Source organism: Somniosus microcephalus, chromosome 11 (genome assembly GCF_052327205.1).
Source record: "Somniosus microcephalus isolate GS21.2 chromosome 11, FLI_Smic_1.0, whole genome shotgun sequence".
NCBI classification, from domain to species: Eukaryota; Metazoa; Chordata; class Chondrichthyes; order Squaliformes; family Somniosidae; genus Somniosus; species Somniosus microcephalus.
In genome coordinates this window covers 39,549,584-39,576,094 of record NC_140997.1, presented here as the reverse complement: position 1 = coordinate 39,576,094, position 26,511 = coordinate 39,549,584, and the positions used below count along the sequence as shown (strand labels likewise).

The window sequence follows — 26,511 nt, the reverse complement described above, 5'->3', positions numbered from 1 at the left end:
TACTGGAACATTATTGCAGTCCCTGAAGGATTAGCGTGGAATGTAGGTTTCTAATAAATTCTCTTCGCTGACATTTGAACCCACAGAGCTCCTTGCTACACTGATCTGTTAGCATGATGTTACTTCAGAAATCTCTCCACCGTATAAACCTCTTTTCAGCACATGGATCTTCCCAAGCAGCTCAACAATTATTATGGGGATTGCTCTGATTTAATAGATATAAGAATGTGGGAACAGGAGTAGGCCATTCAGCCCCTTGAGCCTGTTCCGCCTTTCAATTGGATCATGGCTGATCTGTATCTTAACTCCATTTACCTGCCTTGGTTCCGTATCCCTCAATACCCTTGCCTAACAAAAACCTATCAATCTCAGTTTTGAAAGTTTCAATTGAACCCCAGCCTCAACAGCTTTTTAAGGGAGAGTTCCAGATTTTCACTACCCTTTGTGTGAGTGCTTCCTGACGTTAGGTTATGACCTCTTGTTCTGGGCTCCCCCACCAGAGGAAATAGTTTCTCACTATCTCCCCTGTCAACTCCTTTAATCATCTTAAACACCTCAATTAAATCACCCCATAATCTTCCCTACTCAAGGGAATACAATGCAAGTCTATGCAACCTGTCCTCATAATTTAGCCCCGGTGCCATGTACTATGTACCAGTCGGCGCACCATCTGTAGTGTGTTATGAGGCAGCAATGCATAAAGGGGTTAAGATGACATACGGACGTACGAATGTCCGGATCTGAGAAACAAACCTGGACACAATGAGAAAATGCAGGGAAGTCGCTCTATGGAATCTTGGAAGGATGCAATTTTACATATGGCCCGGTCCGCACAGAAAACAGACAACTGTTGTGGCCCAAAGGACAAAGGGAATCCCACCACCTAATTACAGAAAGACCATGTCCGTGTAGCCAACATATCCATGAAGTTGGAAGATTTTTTTCTTGTCTCGGTCAGATTTGTCCCCCCTTTTTTTACACCAATACCGGCAGGAATCTACCACCAAAACCGTAATGTGCAAAACAGTAGATAGCACAAGATCATAAAGTGATTGTAGAAGAGAAAGACCATTCTGTCCATTTTGGTTCATCATCCGGAAGCACTCTACAGTCCCCTCATTGCAGTGTCTAATGATTCTTAAACGATTCCAGGGTATTTGCCTCCACTGCTCTGTCTGGAAGTCCATTCCCTGTGCGGATCATTTACTTTGTGAACAGAAACGTCCTGATATCAGTGCCAAATTTACCTTTTACTAGTTTGAACCTATGTCCCCTTGTCCTACTCCCACAATTTAATGTAAAGTAATATTCTGGATTTGCCTTTTCCATACCATTTACGATCTTGTATACATCTCTAAGATCACCTCTCAAATGCCTACTCTCCAGGGTGAATGTAAGATAGTTGACCATTTCCCCATCAGGCCATACCAGTTTACAGAAGTTACAGTATCCTTGTCCTCTTAACGTACTAGTTGAGCAGCATGGCAGGTTTTTGTTTGAGAACTAGCTGAGCTTGCCGCTACTAGAACCATACACTTGCAGATAACAGATTGGGAGCAACAGGACACTGTCAGGGACAAGGCCAGAGTGTACATGACTAGACTTCAGAACATGGCATATAAGTATCGGGCTACTGGTCAAGGTTTTCTTTAGAGCTCTCAGGATGTCTGGATAACCCACCTTAACGCTGGAAGTCGGGGTCTGATCAGCTTGCGATCCAGGGTAGTAAGGTTGTATATGTTATTATACTAATACTATTACTGTTGCCTTTAATAAAGTTACTATTTAGTTAATGTTAGCTTTAATAAACTTAATCTTTGTACAGAACCTCGTTGTACTGATTCTGGCTTTTGCACAGTAGTCACTAGCTTACAGTGAAAGACCCAAGTCTCTCTAGTCTTTCCTCATATCTTAGACCCATGACACCTGAGATCAGCCTTGTGGCTCTTCTCTGCACTGCCTCAGTGCTTCAATGTCTACGTTGTGTTTTGTTGATCAGAACTGAACACAGTGCACAAGGTGCGCTCTGACACTTGCTACTCAAGCTGACATAACAGTGGACTTCTTATAATGTAAGAGGGGACTATCCAGTATTTAGTTTTAGGTACAAGATAATGAAGCAGTCCTTGCTCGCATGCAGCAAGACCTGGACAACATCCAGGCTTGAGCTAGTAAGTGGCATGTAACATTCGCGCTATATTAATGCCAGGCAATGACCATCTCCAACAAGAGAGAGTCTAACCACCTCCCCTTGACATTCTATGGCATTACCATAATCGAATCCCCCACTATTAACATTCTGGGGAGTCACCATTGACCAGAAACTTTACTGGAACAGCCACATAAATATTGTGGCTACAAGAGCAGGTCAGAGGTTGGGTGTTCTGCAGCGAGTGACTCACCTCCTGACTCCCCAAAGCCTTTCCACACAAGGCACAAGTCAGAAGTGTGATGGAATACACTCCACTTGCCAACAGCACTCAAGAAGCGCAACACCATCTGGGACAAAGCAGCCTGCTTGATTTGCATCTCATCCACCACCTTAAACATTCACTCCCTCCACCACTGGTGCAACATGGCTGCAGTGTGTACCATCTACAAGATGCACTGCAGCAACTCGCCAAGGCTTCTTCAGCAGCACCTCCCAAACCTGCAACCTCTACCACCTAAAAGGACAAGGGCAGCAGACGCATCTGAACACCACCACCTCCAAGTTCCCATCCAAGTCACACACCATCCTGACTTGGAAATATATTGCCGATCCTTCATCCTTGCTGGGTCAAAATCCTGTAACTCCCTCCCAAACAGCACTGTGGGGGTACCTTCGCTACACGGACTGCAGCGCTTCAAGAAGGCAGCTCACCATCACCGTCTCAAGGGCAACTAGGGATGGGCAATAAATGCTGGCCTTGCCAGTGATGCCCACATCCCATAAATGAATAAATTTAAAAAAAGAACATGCACATCACACCTACTTTGTGGTACTCAGAAATCCTTGTTTGTTCATTCTCTGGTACAAACAAATATGCTCTCTGGGGAGCCCCTGTTACTTACCAGGACTATCTGAACTTAAAGTAATGCTTAACTGGAACTTTCTTTTGACTGAAGGATAATAAAAAAAACATTTTTTATCAGCACAGCTATTAGTAAACCAAATCCCATATCTTATGTAAGAAACAAATTTCAGCAGAATAGCAAATTCTTACCGCTTGACCTTTTTAGCGGTTATCTACAGCTAAATCGTATAATACAGTAGTCGATGTGAGTATTAAACACACTGTGTATGCTTTGCGAATAGCTCTGACTATTGTAAATATGCCTAAGCTGTACTAGAACTGATAAAACAGCTGTAATATGTTTTTGTGACTGTAGGTGTGCTGTCTGGTTCACTGTATCTCTCTTGATTTTTAAATTCATTAATCTCAGTTACACGGTACAAATTATATGTACATCATAAGTTACCAATCAAAACTCAGCACTCAAAGTCAACAAAAAATTGTGTTTATTTTGCTGTATTACTTTTCCTTTTTCTTGCTCATTTTCTCCCTTTCTCGTTTGAAGGTATCAATCTCTTGCTCGTCTATGTTGCACCTTTTAGTATTACACCCAATTATGGTCATTATTTGTGAATTTTAACATTGAGTGCTCTCAGCCTATTTAACTATTGAGGATCTTGCAGCTGAGTTCATTCCTGTCCTCAGTGACATCCACAAGCATGTTGCCCAACCTAATACAAGGTTCTGAGGTCCATTATAGCACCCAAGTGCTACCTGTCAGAGATCAGCTCACTTGGCACAGACTGAGGGTTATATCTGGTCTCTATGCCTCACCTCATCACTGGACAAAGTCACTATCCCAGCAATAGAACCTATTGTATTGCTAATTGACATTCTAATGATTATACCCAGGATTGACCTGGATCTCACTGTGATCTAATATCTAGCAAGCTCATTCTTAGCTTGTCTGGGACTGAATGCTCCAAAGATCTACCGCTTTTGTGCCCACTTCTGTTTCTTCACCATAGAGTGATTTCACAAACTGTTCACGTTTGAAGCGATTGAGAATGAGTTTCTTCGGGCCTTCTCCCTCTCCATCGCCGGAACTTTGACACAAGTCCTGCTGAAACTCTATTTACGCGGGTAAACAGGGTTTCTGCCAAAGTTACAGTGGCAGAGCTGGAGAAGACCCAAGGAAATTCCCCGTGATAGTGTGCAATGACAAAGTACCGGACTAAATTGCATGCCTTTTCTTCTCTTGTGTTAGTCCGAGATGCTTTTGCAGCATCAGTCAAACCCGTGTATAGTGGACATCGCCGGAAAGACGCCCTTGGACCTAGCCTGTGAATTTGGCAGAGTTGGGGTAAGTTCAGAACAGTAAATTGGCAATTATCGTTATGGTGGTATATTATTTCTGGTTGGAATTAACTATTGCAATCTAGTAAGAGTTTGCCGCAGTGTTAAGGGTTTTGGTTATGTCTAAACATGTGCATGTCAGGAAGTCGCCTGTTTTAAGATCTGCTCCACCTTCCTCTGAGAAATTGGTCTTCTGCTGTTCTGGGGGATAGGGGGAGGGAGAGGAGGTCACTGTTTTCTACTGCTCTCTTCCAAATTCCTCTGAATTGTTTCCAGTTTGGTGATGTAGAATTCCCACATGTTCTATTCCGACCCTGCTCATAAAGTCCTCTGAAAAACCATACTTAAAAAAATCCACAACTTTGTCCAATCACTATAAGAAATGCAACAACATTTCAGAATGCATCCACTTTTTATACAACTCAAACCCTTCCTTTTTGTGATTCAAACCAGATTTCAGATGTTCGTGTTGAAATATTTGCATTGCTTCAGAAGCATGTCACACCTGTGACTACCTGTCTCTGAGTTATGTAAGCTGTCAGCCTGGGAGATGGCTCTACACTAGGTTACTAAAGGTGATGATACCAGCGATATGCTCAGAAACTATGCCATCATGTTTCAGACCAGCCACAGTATAGTGTCTAGAGACCAGAGATTCTTAGCCCTGTTGATAAGTTCATTTAATAATGCAGAATGTAAGAGATATGCAAGAGCTCCATCTGCATAGCGAGCCTTGTTACCATGACAATTGCAAAAGAGCATTCCTGGCTTACAATCCAAGACACATATTGAAATGCTAGGAGACCAGCCCCGAGTGTGATCCTTACCTTACCCAATTCTCATATTCTCATTCCCCGATTTTCATCACTCCACCATTTTGGCGGCTGTGCCTTCAGCTGCCTTGGCCTTAAGCCCTGAATTTCCCTCCCTAAACCTCTTTGTCACTCTATCTCTCTCTCCTTTTAAGGTGCTCCTTAAAACCTACCTCTTTGACCAAACTTTTGGTCGCCTGTCCTAATATCTCTTTATGTGTCAAACTTTGTTTGATTACGCTCCCGTGAAGCACCTTGGGATATTTTACTACGTTGAATGCACTATATACAGGCAAGTTGTTATTGTTTTTGCTCTTGTTCAGTATGTTGCCTCTTTCAATTTCAGCGCTAATTGAATATCTTGGGTATTCCATTTAGGTGGTGCAGCTACTCCTTAGCAGTAACATGTGTGCGGCCTTGCTTGAAGCAAAGCCTGGGGACATCACTGACCCCAATGGTACCAGCCCTCTACACCTGGCTGCCAAGAATGGACATATCGACATTATAAGGTTAGCTGCTTAAATCTCATCTTCTATTTTGATTTTCTAAAACATTTTTTGAATTGAGTTCAAAAATCAATCGCCGCTGCCTTTATGTTTACTGTAATTGATGTGGCTGCTAAGTTGTTTCTGGACAGTCGGATGCCCCAAATCTAAAATCAAGATGAATGGAAGAGTAATCGTTAATGCTAAGGCGATGCACTCAAGAACCTTTTTGTTATGTTACCCAACTAGCTCATTATCGTGTGCTGACTCCCTTATATTTTACACCGACTTTACTCGTTACTTCGGATCTCTGTGTGTCTGCTGTAGCAGAAGGTGATACAGAGATGAAGGCCGCAAATTTAATGGAGGAGGCGGGATGGGGGCGGGAGAGCTGGTTTCCAGGTTCCGGTCCCACTCCCAGCTGCAACCGCTCTGCAGACGTGATTTTCCGTTGATTGGCCTTGTTAAGCCCGCCCTATTCACAGGAAGCGGGTCTGATGACGTCAATTGATGACGCATCATCAGCCAGTTTCCTTTAAGGGACCACGTCCACATGGAGTTTGATAGTTGTTCTGTCAGTGTTTGACAGCATTGAGGGGCTGCAAACACTGACAATCACTGCACAAAGGTGAACGCTTGCACCCAGGCTCTCTAATGACTCCCTCCATATGCTTATGGAGGGAGTCACATCACGCAGGGAGGTTCTTTTCCCTTCCAAGGGCAGAAAATACCTCCCCAGCACACCAACGCAGCCTGGTTGCACATTGTACAGGAGGGCAAAAGCAGGGATGTCGTCGGGGGTCCCTGGCTGCAGTGGCACCAACCTTTCAATGATCTCAGTAGATCACGAAACGTTACTGCAAAGCCACACTTAAACTCACCCTGCTGTGCCACTCAACACATCCCCATCGCTCTGCCTTCCATACCCTTCTCCAGCACATCCTTACTCACACCAACTTACCTTGCAACTCCACCCAGCCCTCTCTATCTACTTTATCACTTCCCCATCTCACTAGCCACCCCTCACACTCACCCTCATCCTACTGCAAGCATACCAACTAACAACACACAAGGGTGGGCACTTGAGAGGTTTAGCCAATGTCCATGTGAAGTTTCTGGTAATGTGCTGTCATACAGTGAAATATATTTTTCCAAAAGTGCCCCTTATTGGACAGATCTGAGCACACCTTGAGAAGTGTCTTACTGAGTTCCAGTGAACGTTGAGACATAACTTCCCCCGCTATAGTGATGAGTGTGCATTGGAATGGCTTGGACATTAGAGGGATGCTTCACGGTGCTGGTGTGGGATGGTGTCAACCTGGCGCATCATGTGGCAGCCAGGGTTTACAGCGTCAAGTGAAGTAAATCTGGCCATGGTGATGCCATCGTTGGCCTCCCAGGCAGCATTGTTGTCGGGGGATGATGCCCTGTGTCCAGTGCAGCATCAGGTGTCGGCGGAGAAGGTTGGTGATGTTGGTGTGCCTGGTGATGTTGATGTTGGGGCTGACCGTGGAAGGATTTGGAGGACCACGGTCTGATTATTTCATTGGCTCCGATGTTGCTGCAATAGATGGCAGCTGCAGGTGAGATGACAGAAGCGATCTGTCAATGGTGAGAGAGGTTGTTCCAATGAGGTGGCACTGGACATACAGTTGGATGTAAAAACTTGTAAGCTAAAGAAATCTCTATATGTATTAAAAATGCAGTAACCAACATTTTCTGCACTCTGAAACTGACCATCTGCAACATGCCATCCTTTACACCACTTCTGCAGCTGTCATCTTTTCACAAACATCAGAGCAGACTCAAATCATGCCAGCTTGAGCTGGTATGTTCCCTAAACAGCGGGTAACCCGTGGGGGAGAACGTAAAATTAGAAGTGAGCCTCAAAATAGTCTTAAATTGGCTCTTAACAAACATTTAACAAGCTCAATTGTATCCCCCGGCGCTTGGTGTCGGGTCAGTTCTCCGCTGACACCTGGGAGACTCGCGTGGAGGTGGGTTGACAATGGGTCTCCTACCAGCTGTCAATCTTTGCTATTTTGACAGCGGACCCGCCTCCAAAACCGACCCCTAAGCGCTATTAAATTCGCGGCCGAAGGCTCTATTTCTTGATCCGTGACCAGTAGAGGTGTGCAAGGAATTGCTTTCGTGTCCCTTACTCTTTGCACTTTCAATTAGCAAAATAAGGGAGGCTACTTTTAGCAGTAGTATCAAACTTGCTGATGACACCAACCATTGTGGCCAGCTGATCAGTACAGATGATATTAGAAGGATTCAAGTGGATCCGAACAATTTTCTTGGAAGATGGTAGGGAGGGGAAATAATGGAGAATTGATTTTAATGCAGATGAATAGACAATATGCAGTGGGACAGGAATCCTGAAATATGTGTAATTAACGGGCAGGTATACTTGGAAGTGGGAAAAGGAAAGTGAGTTGGGGATGCGCATTGATCATTCCATGAAGGTATCTAATCAGTGTGAGCCTTTTATCACCAAGACTAATTATGCTCTGAGATGCATTTCAAGGGCAATTAATTATAAGTTAAAGCAGGTTATTTTTACTCTGGCTAGCTCATTACTTGGGGCACATTTTACAAAGAATTACATAGAATTTGCAGCACAGAAACAAGCCATTCGGCCCAAGTGGTCCATGCCGGTGTGTATGCTCCACTCGAGCCTCCTACCACTTTACAGGAAACTTTCAATTTACCGGCACCTAAATAACCGGAAATCTCGGTTAACCGGCAAAATTCAGGAGTAGGTTCAGGTAACATTTATTACTTGCCTTCCTCCATTTGTTGCTGTGCAAGGGTGTGGCTGCAGCTGTTGCTAAGCTACAGAGACGCTTGCAACTTGTGGCCATTGTTCTGAAGCTGTGGGTTTGTTGCTTTACACGGAGCTCTCAGCTCCGTATCTTTTACTATAGCTTTCGGTTATCTGGAATTTTTGATGAACCGGCACCTTGTTCGAGTACAGGAACAAGGATGTCTTGCTACAGTTGTACAGGGCCTTGGTGAGACCGCACCTTGAGTACTGTGTGCAGTTTTGGTCGCCTTACCTGAGGAAGGATGTTCTTGCCATGGAAGGAGTGCAGCGAAGATTCACCAGGCTGATACCTGGGATGGCAGGAATGACGTATGAGGAGAGATTGTGTCGATTGGGCTTATACTCACTGGAGTTTAGAAGATTGAGAGGGGATCTCATCGAAACCTATAAAATTCTGTCAGGCCTGGACAGACTAGATGCAGGAAGGATGTTTATGATGGCCGGGGAGTCCAGAACCAGGGGTCATAGTCTAAGGATAAGGGGTAAGCCATTTAGGACTGAAATGAGGAGGAATTTCTTCACCCAGAGAGTGGTGAACCTGTGGAATTCTCTGCCACAGAGGGCGGTGGAGGCCAGTTCATTAAATATATTCAAAAAAGAGTTGGGTATATTTCTTAAGACTAAAGGGATCAAGGGATATGGGGAGAAGGCAGGGACAGGGTACTGAATTTGGATGATCAGCCATGATCTCATTGAATGGCGGAGCCGGCTCGAAGGGCCGAATGGCCTACTCCTGCTCCTATCTTCTATGTTTCTATGGTCCCGTCCGTGCCGGATAAAAAAAAGTTTCCTGTACTTCATATCACCCGATCAGCATAACCTTCTATTTCTTTCTCTCTCATGTACTTATCTAGCCTCCCCTTAAATGCATGAATGCTATTCGCCTCAACCACTCCATGTCGTACAATGCATATAGCTCTGGGTACATTACATTTCAAAAGAACAGTGATGCACTGAGAAGAGATTAGAGAAGAGCAAAAAGGGTGATGACAGGGTTTAAGATACTTCTGTAAAGAGTCGTTCACCGAGTAGATTTCTTTCAATGAGTGAAAATTGAGAGGAAATATGATGCAGATCTTTAAAATACTGAATGGCTGGGATAATGCCAATGTTAGTAGGTTACTTAACTATGCTTACAGGACTAGGGGGGGCATGAGTACAAAATTAGCAAGGCTAGAGTTAAACTTTCCTTTGTCTTGAATTGACATTTCAATGGTCACCATTTTGATCCAGAACTTTGTACACAATAGTAAATTATTTTTAACCCATTTATTTTTGAGAAGAGTAACCTGAAAATACAACACAATGTATTTAATACAAACGTGTTTGTTTTATGTTAATTAGAATTCAGTTGGTGGCTGTTCAAGTGATAGTACAGGGCTCATTTAATTCTAAAATCAGACTGATAAACTGATGTAACTTTCTATTGACTGCATCTGCACAAATTGTAGGGGTTTCCTACAGGCTGAATCAGCATTTTATCCATTATAAATAGGCAAGACCACCTACTTCCACCTCTGTAACATCGCCAGAATGTGCCCTGCATCAGCTCATTTGCTGTTGAAACTCTTATCCATGATTTTGTGACCTCTAGACTTGCCTATTCCAACACTCTCCTGGCCGGCTTCCCATCTCCCACCCTCCCTAAACTGGAGCTCATCCAAAACTCTGCTGCCCGTGTCCTAACTCGCACCAAGTCCCGTTCACCCATCACCCCTGTGCTCACTGACCTACATTGGCTCCCGGTCCGGCAACGGCTCAATTTTAAAATTCTCATCCTTGTTTTCAAATCCCTCCATGGCCTTGGCCCTCCCTATCCATGTAACCTCCTCCAGCCCCACAACACTCCGAGATCTCTGCGCTCCTCCAATTCTGGCCTCTTGTGCATCCCCGATTTTAATCACTCTACCATTGGCGGCCGTGTTTTCAGCTGCCTAGGCCCTAAGCTCTGGAATTCCCTCCCTAAGCCTCTCCACCTCTCTACCTCTCTTTCCTCCTTTAAGACGCTCCTTAAAACCTACCTCTTTGACCAAGCTTTTGGTCACCTGTCCTAATATCTGCTTATGTGGCTCGGGGTCAAATTTTGTTTGATAACGCTCCTGTGAAGCACCTTGGGACGTGTTACCACATAAAAAGGTGCTATATAAATGCAAGTTGTTGTTGATTTCTGATAATTTGTGTGTTGAGCAAAAGCTAGTAGACACAAATGGAGTTTTCTGCTGACTATATCATGGGAATCTGGTTGAGCTTCACTTGCAAATTTATATCTGTACCAATTGTTGATTGTGGTATTGTATTACTTGTCTGGAAACTTGCCTACAAAATAATTCAGTGCTTATAAACATTTGTCTGCTGACTTTATTTTCTTAGCAGGCATAAGGCTTGCTTTTAATAACCTGTTACAATTTACAATACAAAAGTGGTATGAGGGAACAAAATTATTCAATTTGCTTTGCGAACAATCAGGATTTTGTTTTCCAAAACCTAAAAGACTATTTTATTGCTCCTGAAGTGCTTCTTACGAAGGTTAATTAATCCATTAAAGGTTTCTCATTGTATTTATTTAATATTGTACTCCGTATTTTACTAAATGATTTGTGCTTCATATCTCTATTTAAATAAATACATTAGCAACTGTACGATAGCAAAATACTGCAGATGCTGGAAATCCAAAATAACAACCGAGAATGCTGGAAAAACTCAGCAGGTCAGGCAACATCCGTGGAGAGAAATTTGAGTTGGCGTTTCGGGTTGAAACCCTTCTTCAAAACTGGAAAGAAAATAAAAAGATCGAAGGCAAAGCTGCGATTGAACAAAAGAAGAAAAGGAGACAATAAAAGGTATTAGAAGCCAGGTGAGATGGTAATGGGCCCGTGGAGACAAAAGGCAGCTGAGATTAGGTGTGAAGTGTACAGCTACAGTACACTTCACACCTAATCTCAGCTGCCTTTTGTCTCCACGGGCCCATTACCATCTCATCTGGCTTCTAATACCTTTTATTGTCTCCTTTGCTTCTTTTGTTCAATCGCAGCTTTGTCTTCGATCTTTTTATTTTCTTTCCAGTTTTGAAGAAGGGTTTCAACCCGAAACGTCAACTCAAATTTCTCTCCACGGATGTTGCCTGACCTGCTGAGTTTTTCCAGCATTCTCTGTTGTTATTTTACATTAGCAGCTGTATGTGTGCTCAGTGTGTAATACCTCCATTTGAGATGGTTATGATAGTGTAGCATTAGACCACATTTAATGCAGCAAGCATATCACTGCAAGTAAGGGTAATTGTTAATCCTTTGGATCATGCAACTCTGCAAGTGCAGATTGTAGACCAAAGTCACCATGGAGCGAGGATTGGACAGTCAGGGCTATAGCAATATAGATCTTTCTCTGACTGATGCTTCTGTCATGTGAAGTCCCACAGTAGACGTACAGGCTCGCTGAGTCTGCCCTTTTATAAAAAGTATCGCTTCTGACAATTGCGGGGGTGGGGGGAAGTATCCTTCGAGATTTTTATGAAACAAAACTGTTCTATTAAAACCCAAAACTGGAACAGCATTAAATGTTACAAGTAAACACAAAGTTCAGTAACACACTTGATCTGAAGAGAAACTGGCTCTGATCAGGATCACTCTATCTGTAACTAGTAGCGACAGGTCTGGCTGTGTAGGGGTAGGGGAAATTGAGATGAGACTGCACATTTAGGCCCCTAAAAGCACCAGTACCAAGTCTGTGGACATTGTTGAGTGTCAGCCTTCAATTAGTGGTAGCATTCTCGTCGCTGAGTCAGAAGGTTGGCATTCAAGCCCCACTCCAGAGACTTGAGCACATAATCAAGGTAGGCACTTTGGTACAGTACTGAGGGAGTTCTGCACTTTTGGAGGTGCTGTCTTTTCGGTGAGAAATCAAACCAAGACTGTATCTGCCCTCTCCTGTGGGCGTGAAAGATCCCGTGGCACTATTCCAGAGCTTAGGGCCTGGACGGCTGAAGGCGCGGCCACCAATGGTGGGGTGAAGGAATTGAGGGATGCACAAGAGGCCAGAGTTGAAGGAACGCAGAGTGCAGTTGTCTTCTTTAGTTCCATTTCTAATAGCCACAGGCGAAGAAAGTTGCTTCTTGGAACTTTGCCAAATTAAACGGGATGTGCAAGATACATGCTTCCCTCTCCTGTCCAACTCTCTTCCCCCTTTAAGACACTCCTTAAAACCTAACTCTTTGACCAAGCCTTTAGTCACCCATCCTAATATCTCTTTTGGCTCAGTGTCAGGTTTTGCCTGATTACACTGTTGCAAAGCGCCTTGGGATGTTTCACTATGTTAAAAGCGGTACATAAATGCAAGCCGTTCTTATTGTTGTTGTCATATGTGTTTTGAGAGAGTTTCAAATTGATATTGAATGCTGATGTGGAGTGAGATGCGAGTTGGCACTGAGCCAATTTATAATGTTCTTCATGAGGAACTGTTTTTTTGAGCCAAGATTGGGCATGGCAGATTAGCAGGGTAAATATTGAATCATACCAAAACCAAAATACCTAAGCTAGTCACTGAGCCCAGCAAAAACCAGCCGTAAATCTTTGAAAAATCCTAACATGCACAAACTTACAAAACTTTACAATTCACCCAGTATAAAAGAAGGGACTTGCACTTATACAGCGCCTTTCACAACCTCAGGACGTCCCCAAGCGCCAGCCAATTAAGTACTTTTTTGAAGTGTAGCCACTGTTGGAATTTAGGAAACGCGGCAGCCAATTTACACTCAGCAAGGTCCCACAAACAGCTATGAGATAATGACCAGATAATTGGTTGGTTGAGGGATAAATATTGCTCAGGACACCGGGAAGAACTCCCCTGCTATTCTTCCAAATAGTGCCGTGGGACTTTTTTACATCCACCTGAGTCGGCAGTCAGGGCCTTGGTTTAACATCTCATCCAAAAGGCAGCGCCTCCGACAGCACTGCACTGAAGTGTCAGCCTAGATTTTGTCCTCAAATCTCTGGAGTGGGACTTTGAACATAAGAGCATAAGAACATAAGAAATAGGAGCAGGAGTAGGCCAATCGGCCCCTCGAGCCTGTTCCGCCATTCAATAAGATCATGGCTGATCTGATCCTAACCGCCAATCTACTATCACAGAACCATCTCCTGAATCTAACAGAATTAGACACATGAAATAGGAGCAGGATCAGGCTACACAGCCCCTGGGCCCACTCTGCTACCCACAGGGCCATGTCCGATCCGAACCTAGACTCATGTCCAAATTCCTGCCCGCTCCCCGTAACCCTTAATTCCCTTTACTTCTAGGAAACTATCTATTTCTGTTTTAAATTTATGTAATGATGTAGCTTCTACAGCTTTTTGGGGCAGCATATTCCATGGACCTACCACCCTCTGAGTGAAGTAGTTCCTCCTCATCTCAGTTTTGAAAGAGCAGCCCCTTATTCTAAGACTATGCCCCCTAGTTCTAGTTTCACCCATCATCGGGAACATCCTCCCCGCATCCACCCGATCCAACCCCTTCACAATCTTATATGTTTCAATAAGATCGCCTCTCATTCTTCTGAACTCCAATGAGTAGAGTCCCAATCTACTCAACCTCTCCTCATATGTCCATCCCCTCATCCCCGGGATTAACCGAGTGAACCTTCTTTGTACTGACTCGAGAGCAAGTATGTCTTTTCTTAAGTATGGACACCAAAACTGTATGCAGTATTCCAGGTGCGGTCTCACCAATACCTTGTACAACTGAAGCAATACCTCCCTATTTTTATATTCTATCCCCCTAGCAATGAAAGCCAACATTCCATTGGCCTTCTTAATCACTTGCTGCACCTGCATACTAACCTTTTGAGTTTCGTGCACCAGGACCCCCAGATCCCTTTGTACTTCAGTACTTTCCAGTTTCTTGCCATTAAGATAATAACTTGCTCTACGATTTTTTCTGCCAAAGTGCATAACCTCACACTTTCCAGTATTGTATTCCGTCTGCCAAATCTCTGCCCACTTACTTAGCCTGTCTATGTCCCCTTGCAGGTTTTTTATGTCCTCCTCACTCACTACTTTCCCTCCCATCTTAGTATCATCTGCAAACTTTGATGTGTTACACTCGGTCCCTTCCTCCAAATCGTTAATATAGATTGTAAAGAGTTGGGGACCCAGCACTGACCCCTGCGGAACACCACTAGTTACTGATTGCCAGTCTGAGAATGAACCATTTATCCCAACTCTCTGCCTTCTGTTAGATAGCCAATCCTCTATCCATGCCAGAATATTACCCCCAATCCCGTGATTTTTTATCTTAAGCAATAATCTTTTGTGTGGCACCTTGTCAAATGCCTTTTGGAAGTCTAAATACACTACGTCCACTGGTTCCCCTTTATCCACCCTATATGTTACTTCCTCAAAGAACTCCAGCAAATTTGTCAAACATGACTTCCCCTTCATAAAACCATGCTGACTTTGTCCTATTAAATTATGATTATCCAAATGTCCTGTTACTGTCTCCTTAATAATGGACTCCAATATTTTACCAACCACAGATGTTAGGCTAACCGGTCTATAGTTTCCAGCCTTCTGTCTACTGCCCTTTTTAAAAAAGGGTGTTACATTAGCAGTTTTCCAGTCTGCCGGGACCTTTGCTGAGTCCAGGGAGTTTTGGAAAATTATTACTAATGCATCCACAATCCCTACCGCCACTTCCTTCAAGACCCTAGGATGTAAGCCATCAGGTCCAGCTGATTTATCCGCCTTGAGTCCCATTATTTTACCGAGTACCACTTCCTTAGTGATTTTGATCGTGTTTAGCTCCTCCCCCCCATAGCCCCCTGTTTGTCCAGTGTTGGGATATTTTAGTGTCCTCTACTGTAAAGACTGATACAAAATATTCATTCAGTGTTTTTGCCATCTCCATATTTCCCACCATTAATTTCCCGGTCTCATCCTCTAAGGGACCAACATTTACTTTAGCCACCCTTTTTCTTTTTATATAACTATAAAAACTCTTACTATCTGTTTTTATATTTTTTGCTAATTTACTTTCATAATCTATCTTCCCTTTCTTAATCAATCTTTTTGTTATTTTTTGCTGTCTTTTAAAGTTTTCCCAATCCTCTATCCTCCCACTAGATTTGGCTACCTTATATGCCCTTGTTTTTAGTCGAATACTATCCTTAATTTCTTTACTTAGCCACGGATGGCTGTCTTCTTTTACACCCTTTTCTTCTCAGTGGAATATATTTTTTTTGGAAGTTGTAAAATAACTCCTTAAATGTACACCACTGATCATGTATCGTCTTACCCTTTAATCTATTTTCCCAATCCACTCTACTCAATTCCGCTCTCATACCTTCATAGTCTCCTTTATTCAAGCTTAGCACGCTTGTTTGAGATCCAACCTTCTCACCCTCTAATTGAATATGGAATTCAACCATGTTATGGTCACTCATTCCAAGGGGATCCTTTACTAGGACATTTTTAATTAATCCTGTCTCGTTACACAGGACCAGATCTAAGGTTGCTTGCCCCCTGGTCGGTTCAGTTACATACTGCTCAAGAAACCCATCCCTAATACACTCAATGAACTCATCCTCAAGGCAGCCCTGCCCAATTTGATTTGTCCAATTAATATGATAGTTAAAATCCCCCATAATTATAGATGTTCCCTTATTACAAGCCTCAACTATTTCCTGATTGATACTCCGTCCAACAGAGTTGCAACTGTTCGGAGGCCTATAGACTACGCCCACTAGTGTTTTTTTCCCCTTATTATTCCTTATCTCCACCCAAACTGTTTCATTATCCTGATCTTTTGACCCAATATCATTTCTCTGTATTACAGTGATTCCTTCCTTTATTAACATAGCCACCCCACCTCCCCTTCCTTCCTGCCTGTCCTTCCTGATCGTTAAATAACCTGGTATGTTTAATTCCCAGGCATTGTCACCCTGCAGCCATGTTTCTGTAATGGCCACAAGATCATACCCATATGTAGTTATTTGTGCCATTAACTTGTCTATTTTGTTACGAATGCTACGTGCATTCAGATAGAGAATTTTCAAATATGTTTTGTGACACTTAGTTCCTGCTTTTGCCCTTTTTATTACTTTACCTTTTACTCCATACCTTCTACCCCTTCCTGACACGCTCTGGTTTTTAATTTCCCCACTGCTACCTAAGTCTATGACCTTCTCTGTTGTCATTTTTATTATTTGCTCTCTAGGAACCTCCCCCCCACTAGTTAGTTTAAAGCCCTCTCTACAGCCCTAGTTATATGATCCGCCAGGACTCTAGTCCCAGCACTGGCCAAGTGAAGCCCGTCCCAACGGAACAGCTCCCTCCTGCCCCAGTTCTGGTGCCAGTGTCCCAGGAAGCAAAACCCATTTCTCCCACACCAGTCTTTGAGCCACGCATTTAACTCTCTAATTTTATTTGTCCTAGCCAAATTCGCTTGTGGCTCAGGTAATAATCCAGAGATTATTACCCTTGAGGTTCTGTTTTTTAATTTGACCCCTAGCTGCTCATACTCCTTTAACAGAACCGGCTTCCTAGTCCTATCTACGTCGTTTGTACCAACATGGACCACGACAACTGGATCCACCCCCTCCCACTGCAAGTTTCTTTCCAGCCCAGAGGAGATGTCCTTAACCCTGGCACCGGGTAGGCAACACAGCCTTCAGGACTCTCGCTCTCGGCTGCAGAGAACTCTATCTATCCCCCTAATAATACTATCCCCTACCACTGCAACATTTCTATTTACTCCCCCCTCTTGAATGGCCCCCCGTTCCATGGTGCTGTGGTCAGGTTGCTCATCCTCCCTGCAGTCCCTGCTCCTGTCCCCACAGGGAGTAAGAACCTCAAACCTGTTGGACAAGAGCAAGGGCTGCAGCTCCTCCAACACTACCTCCTGGATCCCCGTACCTGCCTCACTCGTAGTCACACCATCCTGTCCCTGACCATGGGCTACATCTGAATTAATTAACTTCATAGGTGTGACCACCTCCTGAAACACAGAGTCCAGGTACTTCTCCCCCTCCCTGATGTGTCGCAGTGTCTGAAGCTCAGACTCCAGCTCATCAACACGGAGCTGGAGTTCCTGTAGCAGCAGACACTTGTCACAGACGTAATCACTGTGGGCCTCAATGGGGTCCACCGGCTCCCACATCTCGCAACAGTAACACATCACCTGCTCCATTCTATGTAATTAATTAAATTTTTTATTGTTAGTTATGGACACCCTCTGCCCGATTTTAGATGCTAGTATCCCCTTTAATTAATTGGATTTAAATTAAATCAATCCCTCTAATTACACCAGTTAAATGGTTTACCAACAGTCACTCTGCACCAGAAAGGCCCTATTAACTACAACCCACAGAGTTAAAGTTTGAAAAGAGCACCTAACACCCCACTTACCCTAACTCACAGCACTCTCTGCTGACTCGCACTCAGTGCTTGCTCGCACTAGGACTGGTCTTTTTATATTGTTTGTTTGTTTACAGCCAAATGAGTCACCCCTGCTGATTGGTTAGAAAACTGGTTTCCACTGCCTGCTGTGCCAATTTACTCCTACTGCAGTGTAACCTTGTTTTACTCTTCTTAAACCAACAGAATCCCAAATATTTAACTTTTCCCCTTTACTTAAACTGCTTAAGTAATCTTATCAAGAATGATTTAAAGAGAAATAACAATTAAAAAACTCTCACACTTACCCAAACTCACAGCACTCTCTGCTGACTCGAACCCAACCCTTCTGACTTGGAGCTGAGAGCGCTGCCCACTGAGCCACAGCTGACAGTAGCGTGTGGAGCTATTGATGTTGTTATTTGTATTGTAGTCAGTTCTGACTGACTGACATGTAACCCATCCAAACTCAAAGAAGCAACAGCTGTTGCAATCCTTCCTTTTCATTGCTCCCTCAATGGGATTACTGTCAGGACTTTCTGCCATTTACTATCCAGATGTTGTCCATCAGCCTTTAATCACCAAACCCCGTTGCTGTTTCCCTTTCTCCTCAAGTCACACGGAAATGACTTTTTAATGAAGGACGTCACATTCGCACAGCTGAACAGTGTAATAGTGTTGGTTCAATTAGTTGAGTGTGTCAAGCTGATGGCACTGTCATACAAATCCATCCATGACCTGCTTCAATATTGACAGGGCAATTGAACTCTGCGTGATCTGTGACTGAGGTACTATCAACCGTCCTTCCTGTCACTCGCACAACTGTATGCCCGGAATCTTGCATGCACTTTGCCTTCTGATGTTATAATTTGCCGCCATAACATTTTTAAAAAGAATCCTTTAACTGCAAGTCTGCCTCCTGATTCAGCATAATAAAATACTTGGATCTGGTACAGTTTGGAGTAAGGGTAGAGATGACTGGAAAATAAATCCCCATAAAAAAAGATATTATTTACTTTCTAGACTTCAGTGATAATTTAATGGGGACAATTAAGAGACTGGAGACTATGAAACTATCAGCAAAATGTATCAGGAAATAGGAAAGTGCTAGTGACCTCTGCCAGAAAGGATTGACGCTTTGCAGATTACACGCAGTAAAAGACCAGGGCTTGAGGTGGGCAGCACGGTGGCATAGTGGTTAGCACTGTTGCCTCACAGCGCCAGGGACCCGGGTTCGAATCCAGCCTAGGGTGACTGTCTGTGTGGAGTTTGCACATTCTCCCTGTGTCTGCGTGGGTTTCCTCCGGGTGCTCCGGTTTCCTCCCACAGTCCAAAGATGTGCGGGTTAGGTTGATTGGCTATGATAAATTAACCCTTAGTGTTAGGGGGATTAAATACGTGGGGTTATGGGGATAGGGTGGGATATGTGTCGGTGCAGGCTCGATGGGCCGAAATGGCCTCTATCTGCACTGTGGGGTTTCTGTGATTCTGTGATTCTTGGAAATGCCAGTGAACATGGCTATGGCTTTCCCCCAGGCTTTAACTTCCTAAATGTACAAGTCTGACCTACTCCGACACAGTCCAGCACATCAATCCAACACTCAGCTGAAAGTTATATACAGTAAACTCTTGTTTAAACGGCACTTCATCATCCGGAATTCTTTAATAACCAGCAAAATAGATAACCAGTAATCTTGCCGAATCCATCCATTTTTCGTTTTTCCGAGTCCGAGTTTCCCGCAGTGGCTGAGTTAGTCAGTGGTTTTTATTTTTTTTGTGTTAAAAATTGCCTACCTCTCTGTTATCCGGAATTTTTCGTCAACCGGTACCATCCCAGTCCCGTAAGTGCTGGATACGAAAGAATTTACTATATTTGGGTTTCAGAACTAATGTAACATAAAAGAAAAGAAAGACTTGCATTTATATAGCGCCTTTCACGTCCCAAAGCGCTTTACTGCCAATTCTCTGCCAATCAAGTACTTTTGAAGTGGAGTCACTGTTGTAATGTAGGAAACGCGGCAGCCAATTTGTGCACAGCAAGGTCCCACAAACTGCAATGAGATAATGACTAGATAATCTGCTTTAATGATGATGGTTGAGGGATAAACATTGGGCAAGACACTGGGGATAACAGCTTTTCCTCTATATAGTACCATGGGATCTTTTACATCCACCTGGGAAGGCAGATGGGCCCTTTTATTTGACGTCTCCCCCAAAACTGTCCTGTCTGCTAGATGGCTGTTGTGTAATATTGGGCCTAAGATGACTTATTCTGAACAGCTTGTGGGCCAATCTGTTCCTTTTAGCCTGATTTAGCCACGAATCGTGGTCATTATTGCACCGTGGAAGCTAATTTAATTCCAAAATAACAATCACTCATGTATGGTAACATCATTCGAATTTTGGCGAGCGTTAGGATCTCTGCTCCTCCCAGGACAAGTATGGAGATAAATGCAGTGGTGAGTCCATTATATTTGTCCCTGTGGATATATTGTTGTGGAAACAAGGTTAAATGACAGGGGATAGGAGGAGAATGTGCAGCCATAGCTCCCAGTTCTGGATAAGATCCAAGCTGACAGGTCCTTGGTGTAGGAAAGTACTTGTCATTCCTTGTTTTAATGAGCATTTTAAAAATAAATATATAATATTGCATCTACTTTCCCATTGTTGCTGCTCAGTTGGCAGTGAGAGGGATCATTCTTTTCATAAAACTGCACTTAGAGGTCCCTTTAATTATGCATGTGGCTAAATATTTGTTCATTTATTATTTTTGTTAATATCTTTCAGCAGTTTGAACACAGAGACTAGATTTTAAATTGGCTCTTGATTCTTTGATACATTTTAATTACCTCACTTTGTCACTTTTATAGAATTCTACTTCCCATACAGAACGACAGACAGTCTGTATCTGGGTCATAGGCATTCCACCTGAAGATTAAATCGATATATTATGTTAGCAATCTTGCATATGGCACGCACTTCCTGGACAGATTAACCTGCCTTCCTGTGTTACGGGTGTTCCATTATAAAAATGCATGTCAACATGTCACAATGGAATAAGCCCACACTTCACCTTTTCATAATGGGAAAACAGTGGGGGTAATTTTCACCTTCAGTGCTCGGGCTGTAATCTCTCGCCCGTTATAGAATCCGCCCAATTTTCATTTCTGCTTAAATTTCACATGATTATCATTTGTGTTTTGTTGATGGTTAGAAAATGTAAGGATTGTAATTACTGATATATGTGAGAGAAGTGGGACACAGAGAGAGAGACACGGGTACATAAGAGATAGAGGCAGTCAGACAGAGAGAGAGACACGGGTACATAAGAGATAGAGGCAGTCAGACAGAGAGACAGACACGGGTACATAAGAGATAGAGGCAGTCAGACAGAGAGAGAGAGACACGGGTACATAAGAGATAGAGGCAGTCAGTCAGACAGAGAGAGAGAGACACGGGTACATAAGAGATAGAGGCAGTCAGTCAGACAGAGAGAGAGACACGGGTACATAAGAGATAGAGGCAATCAGACAGAGAGAGAGAGACACGGGTACATAAGAGATAGAGGCAGTCAGACAGAGAGAGAGACACGGGTACATAAGAGATAGAGGCAGTCAGACAGAGCGAGAGAGAGACACGGGTACATAAGAGATAGAGGCAGTCAGACAGAGAGAGAGACACGAGTACATAAGAGATAGAGGCAGTCAGACAGAGAGAGAGAGAGAGAGACACGGGTACATAAGAGATAGAGGCAGTCAGACAGAGAGACAGACACGGGTACATAAGAGATAGAGGCAGTCAGACACAGAGAGAGAGAGAGACACGGGTACATAAGAGATAGAGGCAGTCAGACAGAGAGAGAGAGACACGGGTACATAAGAGATAGAGGCAGTCAGACAGAGAGAGAGACACGGGTACATAAGAGATAGAGGCAGTCAGACAGAGAGAGAGAGACACGGGTACATAAGAGATAGAGGCAGTCAGTCAGACAGAGAGAGAGACACGGGTACATAAGAGATAGAGGCAATCAGACAGAGAGAGAGAGACACGGGTACATAAGAGATAGAGGCAGTCAGACAGAGAGAGAGACACGGGTACATAAGAGATAGAGGCAGTCAGACAGAGAGAGAGAGACACGGGTACATAAGAGATAGAGGCAGTCAGACAGAGCGAGAGAGAGACACGGGTACATAAGAGATAGAGGCAGTCAGACAGAGAGAGAGACACGGGTACATAAGAGATAGAGGCAGTCAGACAGAGAGAGAGAGACACGGGTACATAAGAGATAGAGGCAGTCAGACAGAGAGAGAGAGACACGGGTACATAAGAGATAGAGGCAGTCAGACAGAGAGAGAGACACGGGTACATAAGAGATAGAGGCAGTCAGACAGAGAGAGAGAGACACGGGTACATAAGAGATAGAGGCAGTCAGACAGAGAGAGAGAGACACGGGTACATAAGAGATAGAGGCAGTCAGACAGAGAGAGAGAGAGAGAGACACGGGTACATAAGAGATAGAGGCAGTCAGACAGAGAGAGAGAGACACGGGTACATAAGAGATAGAGGCAGTCAGACACAGAGAGAGAGAGAGAGACATGCACTGAGATACATTGACGTAACATAAGAACATAAGATGTAGGAGCAGGAGTAGGTCATTTGGCCCCTCGAGCCTGCTCCGCCATTCAATAAGATCATGGCTGAGCTGATCTTGGCCTCAACTCCACTTTCGTGCTCGCTCCACATAACCCTTGACTACCCTGTAGCTTTTAGGAAACAGTTGCAAAGACTAAATTTAATGTTCACTGAGATCCTTTCAAAGGTTACAAACTAGTGCTAATAGACCTGGGATGACCCCTCCAAATGTGGTCACCGACCACCCCAAAGGGCCAAGGTACATCCCCCAGTTCCACCAAAGCCTAGAACCATCCCAATTGCTACTTAAAGGTAGAACTACCTCTAGTACTTTGTAACCTTGCTCCCCAGTCCAACACTACTACATAATTATAACTGATACATCTTGCATACCATCCTTCAGTGTATTCTCAGACCTGCGAAGGATAAATAAGGAAGTGGTCCTAGAAATAGTAGATGCATTGCTGGTCATCTTCCAAAATTCGATAGACTCTGGAACAGTACCCATGGATTGGCGGGTAGCTAATGTTACCCCACTGTTCAAAAAAGGTGGTAGAGAGAAAACGGGGAATTACAGACCGGTATGCCTGACATCGGTATTGGGGAAAATGCTAGAGTCCATTATAAAAGATGTAGGGGGAGAAATTGAGTATGGCCCCGTTTGGGGCGCCAGCCTCGCCAGGGCGCTAAAAGTAGCGCCCCGGAAACATTCGCGCCCCCGCACCAGAAATTGAGTAGTTGCGCCCCAAAGGGAAGCGCTGCGGTAACGCAGGCCTTCCTCCCCTTCTTAAAGGGGAGGGGCCTTGTGCAGCGCGATCTGGGGCCCAGCTGGGCCCCCGAGGATCAGGAGTGCAGGCAAAATAGCCCGGCACCTAGGAGAAGTGCCTGGCTCTTAGAGCGCAGCCGGCACTCCGTGGGGGGGGGGGAGGGTTCAGGAGGCCGGGGACGGGAGCGCAGCAGGTGCTGGCAGGCGGCCAACAACAAAAATGGCCACCCCGCACCTCGCCTTTAATTTGCGCCTCCCCGGCCGCAGGTACGCCACCCTGACTCTGTTGGACATAGCGTCCGGCGGTAAATCAGGGGGCGCTGCCGAATATCGCGGCCGGGGCATCAGCGGGACGCTGCGCACACCGATGACATCATCGGCAGCGGCGCAGCGCTAACGGTTAGCGCCACCACTAATGTCCCGCGGAATTTAGCGGGAGGCGTGGGCAGTGCCGCGCCCGGGCGCGAGTTGGCTTGCGACCCACTTAGCGCCCTCTTAAGGCGCTAACAGGTGGCGCAGCCAACTGAATTTCTCCCCCGTAATAGCAGAGCACTTGGAAAACAGTGACCAGATCGGACAAAGTCAACATGGATTTACAAAAGGTAAATCGTGCTTGACTAATCTACTGGAATTTTTTGAGGATGTAACTGGTAAAATAGATAAGGGAGAACCAGTGGATGTGGTGTATTTGGACTTTCAAAAGGCTTTCAATAAGGTCCCGCATAAGAGATTAGCGTGTAAAGTTAAGGCGCATGGGATTGGGGGCAAGGTATTGACTTGGTTAGAGAACTGGTTGGCAGACAGAAAGCAAAGAGTTGGAATAAACAGCTCTTTTTCCGAGTGGCAGGCAGTGACTAGTGGGGTACCGCAGGGATCGGTCCTTGGACCCCAGCTGTTCACAATATATATTAATGATCTGGACGAGGGAACTAGATGTAATATCTCCAAGTTTGCAGACAACACAAAGCTGGGTGGGCGTGTGTGCTGTGAGGAGGATGCCGAGAAACTCCAGTATGATTTGGACAGGTTGGGTGATTGGGCAGAAGCATTGCAGATGCAATATAACGTGGATAAATGCGAGGTTATCCACTTTTGTGTCAAAAACAAGAAGGCAGATTATTATCTGAATGGGAATAGATTGTGAGAAGGGGAAGTGCAACGAGACCTGGGCATCCTTCTGCACTAGTCGCTGAAGGTAAGCATGCAGGTGCAGCAGGCAGTTAAGAAGGTAAATGGTATGTTGGCCTTCGTAGCAAGAGGGTTTGAGTACAGGAACAAGGATGTCTTGCTGCAGTTGTACAGGGCCTTGGTGAGACCACATCTTGAGTATTGTGTGCAGTTTTGGTCGCCTTATCTGAGGAAGGATGTTCTTGCCAATGAAGGAGTGCAGCGAAGATTCACCAGGCTGATACCTGGGATGGCAGGAATGACGTATGAGGAGAGATTGGGTCAATTGGGCTTGTACTCGCTGGAGTTTAGAAGAATGAGAGGGGAGCTCATTGAAACTTATAAAATTCTAACAGGACTAGACAGACTAGATGCAGGAAGGATGTTCCCGATGGTCGGTGAGTCCAAAACCAGGGGTCACAGTCTAAGGATAAGGGGTAAGCCATTTAGGACAGGGATGAGGAGGAATTTCTTCACCCAGAGAGTGGTGAACCTGTGGAATTCTCTACCACAGAAGGCAGTAGAGGCCAATTCATTAAATATATTCAAGAAGGAGTTGGATATATTTCTTAAGGCTAAAGGGATCAAGGGATATGGGGAGAAAGCAGGGACAGGGTACTGAATTTGGATGATCAGCCATGATCGCATTGAATGGCGGAGCAGGCTCGAGGGGCCGAATGGCCTACTCCTGCTCCTATCTTCTATGTTTCTATGTAAATACATGGGTGAAGAAATAAGGCTACCACTTACACTTTTCACAGTCATGGAAAGAGTTACGGAATTCAATCACCAAAGCGCCAGCAAGAGTCCCAGAATTATATTTAGTAAAAAGGAAATTTGACTTATTCAGTCACTCTAAATCAGAAACTGTCTGTTAACCCCTACAAGTCCCTGTTATAAAATAACATATCCTCGGACTCACCCTGAGCACTGCCACGGGAGGTCTGACCCCATTCTTTTAAATTAATTTCTCTGAATACTCAGTTGGCGTCATTCATCTCGTATGATATTGTTGTGTGACATCATCTTTCTCATAAACCACCTTGCTGTATATGTAGGCTTAGAACTTGGCTCATCCATGGCTACAAAATGGCTGCCGGGAATGGTTGACAGCAGAGTTGGCCATTTATGTCTGTTGCTACTGGCACTGTGCCTCCATCATTACCCGGGAGAGTCACCTGCCAGGGAAATTCTCTATCTCACTGACGACCTTGTTTATAGTACAGTTCTGTCACTGGCGTCGGAGCTGTCTCCAGTGGACTTTTCCATTAATGCTTTAAATTGAGCAGAAGGTGAAACTGCCTTGTTTTCTCTTCTGATGTAGAACATTGTCATTTGACACTGAGCCACATAAGGAGATATTGGGACAGGTGACCAAAATCTTGGTCAAAGAGGTAGGTTTTAATGAGTGTCTTAAAGGAGGAGAGAGAGGTAGAGAGACGGAGAGGTTTAGGGAGGAATTCCAGAGTTTAGGGCCTAGGCAGCTGAAAGGCACGGCTACCAATGGTGAATCAAATAAAATATGGGATGCACAGAATTAGAGGAGCGTGGAGAGGTCAGGAGTGCAGAGATCTCGGCGGGTTGTAGTGCTGGAGGAGGTTACAGAGATAGGGAAGGGCGAGGCCATGGAGGTCATCATCTGCAGACATGGGGTCAGCTTCCCAGCACCACCTCTCTGTCACCTCTCTTGAACTCTCCACTGTCTGTGTGTCTGACATCCAGTCATGGATGAGCCGCAATTTCCTCGAGTTTAACATTGGGAGGACCAAAGCTACAAACTCCATACCCTCGCCACCGACTCCACCTTCCCCCCACCCCCCCTCGCCGGCCACTAGCTCCAGCTGGACCGGACTGTTCACAACCCCGGCCTTCTATTCACCCCAAGCTGAGCTTCTGATCCCGTATCCTCTCCATCACCAAGACCGCCTACTTCCGCCTGCCATCCCTCACCTTGATAAGCTCAAACATAAAAATAAAGGGTTCAGTCTTCACACCTCATGTGTCGGAACAAAGTAAATAATTTCCAAGGACACATCTTGGACGACAGGAATGTGTTATCTCAAGAGAGCCGCAGATACTTTAAT

General features: G+C 44.5%; 1 protein-coding gene across 5 annotated transcripts in view; it reads left to right on the top strand.

Annotated features, from left to right (window-relative positions):
* caskin1 (CASK interacting protein 1) overlaps positions 1-26,511 on the top strand; it is an 854,777-nt gene that overhangs the window by 656,628 nt on the left and 171,638 nt on the right. For all 5 annotated transcript variants that reach the window (XM_086000518.1, XM_086000521.1, XM_086000520.1 and 2 more), the window contains exons 5-6: positions 4,264-4,359; positions 5,543-5,673. In XM_086000518.1, coding sequence (XP_085856644.1) covers positions 4,264-4,359; positions 5,543-5,673 — 227 coding nt within the window. The remainder of the gene's footprint in view (positions 1-4,263; positions 4,360-5,542; positions 5,674-26,511) is intronic.